Source organism: Panulirus ornatus, chromosome 67, assembly GCF_036320965.1.
Source record: "Panulirus ornatus isolate Po-2019 chromosome 67, ASM3632096v1, whole genome shotgun sequence".
Taxonomy (NCBI): Eukaryota; Metazoa; Arthropoda; class Malacostraca; order Decapoda; family Palinuridae; genus Panulirus; species Panulirus ornatus.
Window position 1 is genome coordinate 1579339 of NC_092290.1, and position 9491 is coordinate 1588829.

A 9491-nucleotide genomic window follows, 5' to 3' on the forward strand; every position below is an offset into this window, starting at 1 on the left:
CTGCCAGATCCACTCCCAGATATCTAAAACACTTTACTTCCTCCAGTTTTTCTCCATTCAAACTTACCTCCCAATTAACTTGACCCTCAACCCTACTGTACCTAATTACCTTGCTCTTATTCACATTTACTCTTAACTTTCTTCTTTCACACACTTTACCAAACTCAGTCACCAGCTTCTGCAGTTTCTCACATGAATCAGCCACCAGCGCTGTATCATCAGCGAACAACAACTGACTCACTTCCCAAGCTCTCTCATCCACGACAGACTTCATACTTGCCCCTCTTTCCAAAACTCTTGCATTCACCTCCCTAACAACCCCATCCATAAACAAATTAAACAACCATGGAGACATCACACACCCCTGCCGCAAACTAACATTCACTGAGAACCAATCATTTTCCTCTCTTCCTACACGTACACATGCCTTACATCCTCGATAAAAACTTTTCACTGCTTCTAACAACTTGCCTCCCACACCATATATTCTTAATACCTTCTACAGAGCATCTCTATCAACTCTATCATATGCCTTCTCCAGATCCATAAATGCTACATACAAATCCATTTGCTTTTCTAAGTATTTCTCACATACATTCTTCAAAGCAAACACCTGATCCACACATCCTCTACCACTTCTGAAACCACACTGCTCTTCCCCAATCTGATGCTCTGTACATGCCTTCACCCTCTCAATCAATACCCTCCCATATAATTTACCAGGAATACTCAACAAACTTACACCTCTGTAATTTGAGCACTCACTCTTATCCCCTTTGCCTTTGTACAATGGCAGTATGCACGCATTCCGCCAATCCTCAGGCACCTCACCATGAGTCATACGTACATTAAATAACCTTACCAACCAGTTAATAATACAGTCACCCCCTTTTTTAATAAATTCCACTGCAATACCATTCAAACCTGCTGCCTTGCCGGCTTTCATCTTCCGCAAAGCTTTTACTACCTCTTCTCTGTTTACCAAATCATTTTCCCTAACCCCCTCACTTTGCACACCACCTCGACCAAAACACCCTATATCTGCCACTCTATCATCAAATACATTCAACAAACCTTCAAAATACTCACTCCATCTCCTTCTCACATCACCACTACTTGTTATCACCTCCCCATTTGCGCCCTTCACTGAAGTTCCCATTTGTTCCCTTGTCTTACGCACTTTATTTACCTCCTTCCAGAACATCTTTTTATTCTCCCTAAAATTTAATGATACTCTCTCACCCCAACTCTCATTTGCCCTCTTTTTCACCTCTTGCACCTTTCTCTTGACCTCCTGTCTCTTTCTTTTATACATCTCCCACTCAATTGCATTTTTTCCCTGCAAAAATCGTCCAAATGCCTCTCTCTTCTCTTTCACTAATAATCTTACTTCTTCATCCCACCACTCACTACCCTTTCTAACCAACCCACCTCCCACTCTTCTCATGCCACAAGCATCTTTTGCGCAATCCATCACTGATTCCCTAAATACATCCCATTCCTCCCCCACTCCCCTTACTTCCATTGTTCTAACCTTTTTCCATTCTGTACTCAGTCTCTCCTGGTACTTCCTCACACAAGTCTCCTTCCCAAGCTCACTTACTCTCAACCACCCTCTTCACCCCAACATTCACTCTTCTTTTCTGAAAACCCATACAAATCTTCACCTTAGCCTCCACAAGATAATGATCAGACATCCCTCCAGTTGCACCTCTCAGCACATTAACATCCAAAAGTCTCTCTTTTGCGCGCCTGTCAATTAATATATATATATATATATATATATATATATATATATATATATATATATATATATATACACATATATATATATTTTTTTTTTTCCAAAAGAAGGAACAGAGAAGGGGGCCAGGTGAGGATATTCCCTCTAAGGCCCAGTCCTCTGTTCTTAACGCTACCTCGCTAACGCGGGAAATGGCGAATAGTATGAAAAAAAAAAATATATATATATATATATATATATATATATATATATATATATATATATATATATATATATACATATATATATATATATATCATATGTATTTGCTATTTCCCGCCAGAGCAGGTAGCGCCAAGAACATATATACTCCGTCTTCATATTTAATGTCTCATTGTCATTTTTCTGTTCATTATCCCTCCCATCGAGTGCCAGTGGCTGACCTTTTAGTGAATAGGGTTACTTTAGGTCGGAAGATAACTATTCGTCCTCTGGGTATGTCGCAGTTGATAATTACTTTTGTTCAAGATGAGAAAAAAATGTCGATAATTTTGTAGCCAACAAGGTCATTGTAGGCTTAATAGTTATATTGCCCAGTCACTATTCGTATGTCACCCAACCAAGCTTTGTGTTCATTCTATATGGACATTCATCATTTTGCTCATGTTTCATACTGTAAGCATTAATTCATTTTTGTTTAATGATTTCTGTAACAGACTATATGTAACACCCCGTCTTCCCACAGATCATGAACCAATGCCTCCATACCTCTACAGACTTTGACAGTAGCCATTCCTACATCACTTATGACTGACATCATCAGTGATCACAGTGGAATACCACCATTTCAATAGAAAATGCTATTGCACTACACAACGTCGTTTGATATTCGAGTTCCCCCAGATCCACTTTTCCCCTCATTATATTATCTAACACTACTGTTCTCGATAGAACATAAATTAACATTATTAAACAGAACATGCTCTAACATTAACAAACATTATGATATTACAAACATTCTTACAGTCTTTCCTTTCCACAGAACATGTCCATCGTGGTGTCCTCACTCACCATTGCAACGCAATTGGCGTTGTCGCACGTCATCCGTGGCCGCCTGAGTGGGTTGTTGGAGGGCGAGCTGCTGAAGGGGTGCTTACTGGAGCTGGTGGCCTCTGCTGAGATGTGTGGTGCTTGTTATGAGCTTATGATCAGTAAGTAGGAGGATGGGGCTGGGTCAGGTCAGTGTGAAGCAAGAATGCAGCTAAAGTTAAGCAGGATGAGGAACAGTTCCACCTGAGCCAAGCAGGAGAGGCTTTTTAGCTATTAGGGACAAATGGAGCAAAACTTGAAGCATTTGGAATCACGTAAAGCATGCAAAGGGGTTTGGGGGACCAAAGAAGGCAGGTTATAGGGTTGTTAGGGTCATATGCAGCAGGTCATGTATCTGTTAAGAATAAGCATTGTGAGGCACAGAGCTGCTGGTCAAGTAGTAACATTCATGGTTACTGGGTTCGAGGTGGGACATGGGTTGCAGGGATCAATCAGAGCGGAGCTTGGAGCAGCAGAGTTCTAGCAAAGTGGGTTGCAAGGATTCCGGGGTCAAGCAGGATAAGGTATAGGCTGATTTATTGAGTTGGTCCAACTGGACGGGACACAGGGTTGTTGGGGGTCAATTACGGCAGTGTACATGACCCCTAGGTCAAGTAAGTAAATGGGGTAATGCTTAGTTCAAGTAGTATTATTGACTGAGAAATGGTAATATTTTTTGTATTCATTATGAGATTACTTGTAATACAGGGGTATGATGTTCTTGTTCCATCTTACTGCAGTTGCCGACAACTATGGAGTAATGGCATATGCAGTTTACCTGTTCCTGTTGACCATATGGTGGGGCCAGTCTTGGGGTACTGCCACTGCATGCCCTTACAGTCTTCTAGAGGAGTATGTGGAAACTGGTGCTAACCCAGTTTTTGTTGTACTAAAGATCATCTCTCAGGTCATAGGTGGTCTAGCCTCCTTCAGGTATGTATAGTTGAGGCTCTTATCCTTTGAGGGCTTCTGTAGCTTGGTTGAAAGCCTTGGATGTTTGTCAGCGTGATGCTGAAAGGTACTAAGGAGCAGAGGTTGAGTAATAGGAATGAGTTCTTAATGACATGTTACTGGTGTAATTTCAAATTGAAAGACCAGAAATTCTTATCTTTTCACTTTAACAATATTTTATTTTCCTTTTAAAATTTATTGTTTACTCTTTCTAAGTAACCTTTTTTTTTTCAGTGTTCCTGTGACCGAATCTTTCTTTACTAACTTGATTATTTAACTTTGTTAGACTTGTAAAAAAAATTTCAAAATAAACTGTAGCAAATTTGATAAATATTCAGTGTTGTTTTAATTACCTAATTGTTTTCCATATTGTAACAAAGCTTCTTACTGTTTCATATTGAAATGAGTTTAGATTAGTGTATCAGATCTTGATTTTTGTATGTTGCAGGTGGGTAAAATACATCTGGATGATGGAACTAGCTCAGACACACGTAGGCCGTGGCACTGATGACTGCACAGCTGATCTGCAAGTACCTGTCATCCTTGGGTTTCTGATTGAGTGTCTTCTTACCTGCTGCTGCAGAATCTTCTCCCGTACTCTTGGCACGCTTGAGCCCAAATTTGCCTCTGCAATTGACTCCTTCTTTGCTACCTCAATGGTCGTCCTTGGTGAGTAAACCTGTATTGGATTGTGGAACTCAAGGAAAGGAGATATCATTCCTTTGACACAGTGTTAAAGAGATTTTTTTATTTGTTTTTGCAATAGTATGATTTGTAGCCATGTAAGTGATATTTATCACCTGTATCATAAATTCGTGCATGAGTATTGTCACTAGTATAACTGAAGATTTATAGAATTGTTATTGGTTTCTTCATGGAATCTAATTTTATGAGAAATTTATGAAAGTTTTATTAGTCTTACGTGCAGGGACTCTACCAATATATCAAGGCAAAGGTAAATGTTGTTGAACATGAAAAGGGTTTGAACATCAAGAGATTTTCAGTTCAGGATATAAAGTTACATGGAATAAGAGGAGTCAGTAAAAAAGGCACAATATCATGTCAAGCTTTTTAGAAAATGAACGATTGATGTACCTTTCAAGTTTTCACTACATAATTGTGTTTAAACTTTTTGGAAAGTTGAAAAGTTATAATTACCAAAAAATAAGCAGTTTGTTAATGTTCTTCATAGAAAAAGCAAGGATTAGATGCCCATGACTTATCAGGTTCATGATACATTTTTTGATAATTCATTTTGTAATAGATCAATTTGAATACTGAAAAATGATAATTTCCATGGGTAAGACAGAACATTATTAGAAGACATTAGGTAGAAGCAGATATAGTAGATGAGAGCATTAGTAGTCAGCAGGAACATTAGGTAGCAGCCTCTGCAAACACTATGTTAGAGTTTCTCTCTGCTAGTGGCCTGTAAAGGGTGAGGCACCAAAGGCTAAGAAGTGGCACCGGAGTTTACTAGTTATGCAGACTCTATTACCGTGACGTGACTACCCCTTTGAGGGAGTTTCAGGAGGAAACAGACATCAGAGATATATATAGATAGACATGAAAGTTGAAGATTAGCAAAACTATGATGGATCCAAATAGTGTTTACTTCTGTCTGTTACAGAAGTATAGTTTGAAAGACAGTGCTCATTGTGAATTGGCTGCTACTGTTAAACTTTAAAAAACCTAGATAAGTTGCATATCATAAGTAATCTTCATAAGTTTAGATACTGAATGTATGTAAAGGTCTGAAGAGCTTTGGTAATACATATGTGAAATCCAAAAATAGCTTATTCAAATTAATTCAAGACATCTTCACCTAGTAGAACAACAGTCTCCCATGACATTGTTTCATTAGTGCATGGCAGTCATTTAAAATTCTGTATGAGTTTATCTTATGTTATTGTTGCTTTGCCATGACTTCTGTTCTGGGTATGAGTATTATACCATTTTGATATATCCAGTAAGGAAATTGTTTCCGTTCAAAGGTACTGAACTATAAGTGTGACTCAGATAAGTCTTGCACTAATGGAATGAGATGAGTTCTGTTTGATTTGCAGGTTATCGATGACAATTAATACACAAAATATGTGAACAGCTTTTATTATCTCCATTGTTCTTCATTTTCTATAAGATGAATATTTGATTTTTCTTTTACTTTCATACTTGTCTGTTGTTTTGTGCATTAGCAAAGTAGCAATAGAGACATACAAAGAAAGGCCATATTCTCTCACATCTATTCTATAGCCGTCATGTTCATTGCTTCAAAACTGCAGCCCCTTATATGAGCCAGCATAATGTCTTGATTAGAGTCTTCAGTTGCCCATGCCATCTTAGTATACATAAAAAATAATTGTATGGCTGTGAAAAAGCCATAAAGATAATGCATAATTCTCTGGGTAGAGGTAGTAGGGTAAGGGGGTTTGGAAGGTACACTGGGGGATGAGCCTTGTGACCCACAGTCACTAAATGACACAATTTATGGTTAGTTTACAGTTGGTATACTCTGAGGCTATAAAGATAACCCATTTCATTTACAGTAGCATAAGTCTCTCACGTACAAAATTCACCTCTAAGAATCCTGTCTAATCTTGACTTTGTCCAATGCAGCCTTCAACACCTCTGGTGGATACTTCAACCCAGTGCTAGCAACCGGCCTTAAGTGGAGCTGCCGTGGTCACACCAACGCTGAACACATCATAGTCTACTGGGCTGGCTCAGTCTTGGGTTCAATGCTCTCCATCAAGCTCTGGAGCCTAACCTCTATCAGAAATCTTATTTTGAGTCCTCTGAAACAGAAAGAAGAATAATTCATGCTCCAGGAATAACTTGTAAGGATGAATGATAAATGCTCTAGGAAGAACGGCAAAGGATGACAATTCTTTGCTTTGAGATGGGCACTGAAGGAAGAGCGAGTCATGATATATGAAGAGGAGGTTAGAATCCTCTGCTGTTGGTATAATTTTGAAAGACAAAAATTCATGGTACATTGCTAGGTCCTGTAAAATTTTGATGTCACCTACAGTTTCTTAGATTTTGATGTTTATATAGATCATACCATAAGTAGGTAAATATTTATGTTAATGTTGTGATGATGGGTTCCGCTGGCAGATGGTAACACCATAAGTGAGAATTCACATTCAGCATTGTTGATCATTGAGTACAGCCTTGTTAAGGACCTCACCCCTCTTCTCCCTTAATAAGAAGCCCACCGTACCTTGTTCTCATGTGAAGTGCAGGATAAATGTTGCTGGAGCCCCATAAAAGGGGTCATGGCATTGCATAACTACACTAAGTATCAGCCATCATATATAGATGGAGAAATCAAACAGGTTGTATTACATGAAGCGGTGTGAAATGTATAGATACAAAGGAATATAGAGTGCAAATTATATTTATATAGATATTTATTGTAATTGTATAAATGCCATTGTTAGAAAATTCTCACTTACAGATGAAAGCATGTTTATTAGCAAGAGATTGATTGTCATATGATCCAAGTCACAACAAGCAGAGATGTAAATATTTTTATATCTTGCCGATATAGTAGGTTTTGTTAGACAAGATTCATTGATTTAAATCTAAATGTACAAGTTACAAAAACATATGCACAATTTACTGATGTCTTGATCTAGTCAGCTGTACCATGCATGTAGGATGATGTTCCCTACTACACTCATTTAGGGAACTGATACCTGCTGACCATTACATAAAGCCTGTAATACCTTCAGGTTGGTACACGGCATGACTGCACAACTTCTGAGTCCCAGAAACTTAATACACAAGTATGTAGGGTGAAGTATGCTACTGCATGCTTGAATGACTGATACCCTTAGGCCAGAGTATTAGTAATGTAGATTCATGTAAACTAGTGTAAAATCCTAAAACTAATAGCCAGGGGAGATGATGTACATTGTCACACAGTTTGAGATTTTAGACTAATACACTGGTCACAGTATTCCTTAGCCAATGTTTTACAATATTTGGCTGTCAGTAAATGCCCCCAATTATTTTTTAATTGATTATACTTTTGATTAATTTCCTATGCAATATGATTTATACTATGTAGTATATTATCTCTATATCCTCCATGCATTCCTATCCCTGTACAGTTCTAAATCTTCATCCATCTTACACCCTGTGTGTCACACGTTTCTCCCTCCTTTTTCTTGAGATTGCTTCTTGTCTTTTTCTATCTTGCTACTCCCATTTCTTTCATCATGCTCATAAAAGGGATGTTTGTCCAGGATAATTTGATTTCCATCCCTGGTTTTCAGAAGTCCACTTTAATCCCTGCTTTACATAATTTTACTGATCCACTCCTGTCACTCTTCATCTGAACTATTAGGAATCCACCTCCATACTTGTTTTAATCTGATCTAGTCATTCCTTATCTAAAAATCTTCAGGAATTTATTTCTTTAGCTTTACTCTCATATTCTATTATGGCAAACCTGTTGCTCTCTTACATTAGGTTAGTGATGTATGCAGTCTTGTCCATTATTTTACACCTTTAGACTTGCATCTTAATGCTTTGACTTTCCAGTGAGATGGTCACCTGTCCACCTTTCAAGGTATCTGAAGGAACCATATCTTTAACTTTAGTAATTCTAATGTTGCAACTCTATCTCTTATCAGAACCTCCTGTACTTTCTATTCCTAAAGCCTTAACAAGTCACCTAAGTCAGTCCCCTCCACTTCCTGTTTGACCTAACCTTGTCCCTACTTCCTTTGTAGAAAAAAAAACCATCACTCCCTACAAACATTTTCAGTTGATTTTAGATTTTTTACTTAATTTTTAGCTATATTAGATCATTGAATTGGCACTTATTTTGTTACATACTGTATCACTCTTCTACAGAAGGTGAACAAGTCATAAATGTGGGATTTATATCCCTTTAGTTGGCTTGGGATGATACCATACTAATACCCATGTTCACATATCTGATGTTAGCTTGAGAGTATGATGTAAATCGATTACATGTGTTGGACAGATGGGGCAACTATGACAGTAACAAATGTTTTAACCAGGAACTCTTGTATGCTTTAAGGATCAAATGAGTTGCAACTGTACAGCTTCTCAGTACTGTTGCTTCTGAATTATTTATGGCTGTATGTAACCTGCTACATGTTGGTGCATTTGTATGGTTTTGTGAATTTGATCCTGAATATTTTTTAACCTTTGCTCAATCATCCTGTATTTTAACACTGATGTGTATGTATATTGCAGTGCCTTACATATATGTGAATGATTATATTTTGTTCAATAACTTTAACCATCATTAAATGTTATTTGATTTTTCTACTACACATTTTACTGTTGAAATTTGATATTGGACATATGTCATTGTTAAACCTCTAAAATACTGGTATAACAGTACATATAAAAATATTGTTGAAATAAATATGTTGAATACTAAGATACTCATTAAAGTATGTAATTGATAAGAACTATTATTTCTCCATTCCTATAAATGTTGAATATGAATTTAAATGCTTTAGTTTAATACATTTTGAATATGGCATTTGAAAATTCCACCAACCCAGTCTTTTTCAACATTTTCTTGATTATAAACCCTATAAAGAACATGTATTATTTGCTGGAGCATCGATCTTTGCCTATTCTTTTCCCTTGAGTGTTCCTTTACTGAATCATGAAATAATACTTTCATGATTCTTTTTTTTTTAGATTGTCAGACCTGTGCTTGGTCCAACATAGGCCT

The 9491-nt window shown here is 37.4% G+C and overlaps 1 protein-coding gene across 4 annotated transcripts in view; it reads left to right on the forward strand.

Annotated features, from left to right (window-relative positions):
* AQP (aquaporin) overlaps window positions 1–9212 on the forward strand; it is a 36284-nt gene extending 27072 nt beyond the window's left edge. For all 4 annotated transcript variants that reach the window (XM_071659161.1, XM_071659162.1, XM_071659159.1 and 1 more), the window contains exons 2-5: window positions 2766–2934; window positions 3553–3745; window positions 4212–4432; window positions 6380–9212. In XM_071659161.1, coding sequence (XP_071515262.1) covers window positions 2769–2934; window positions 3553–3745; window positions 4212–4432; window positions 6380–6579 — 780 coding nt within the window. In that variant the 5' untranslated portion in view covers window positions 2766–2768 and the 3' untranslated portion in view covers window positions 6580–9212. The remainder of the gene's footprint in view (window positions 1–2765; window positions 2935–3552; window positions 3746–4211; window positions 4433–6379) is intronic.
* Window positions 9213–9491: the final 279 nt, after the last annotated feature.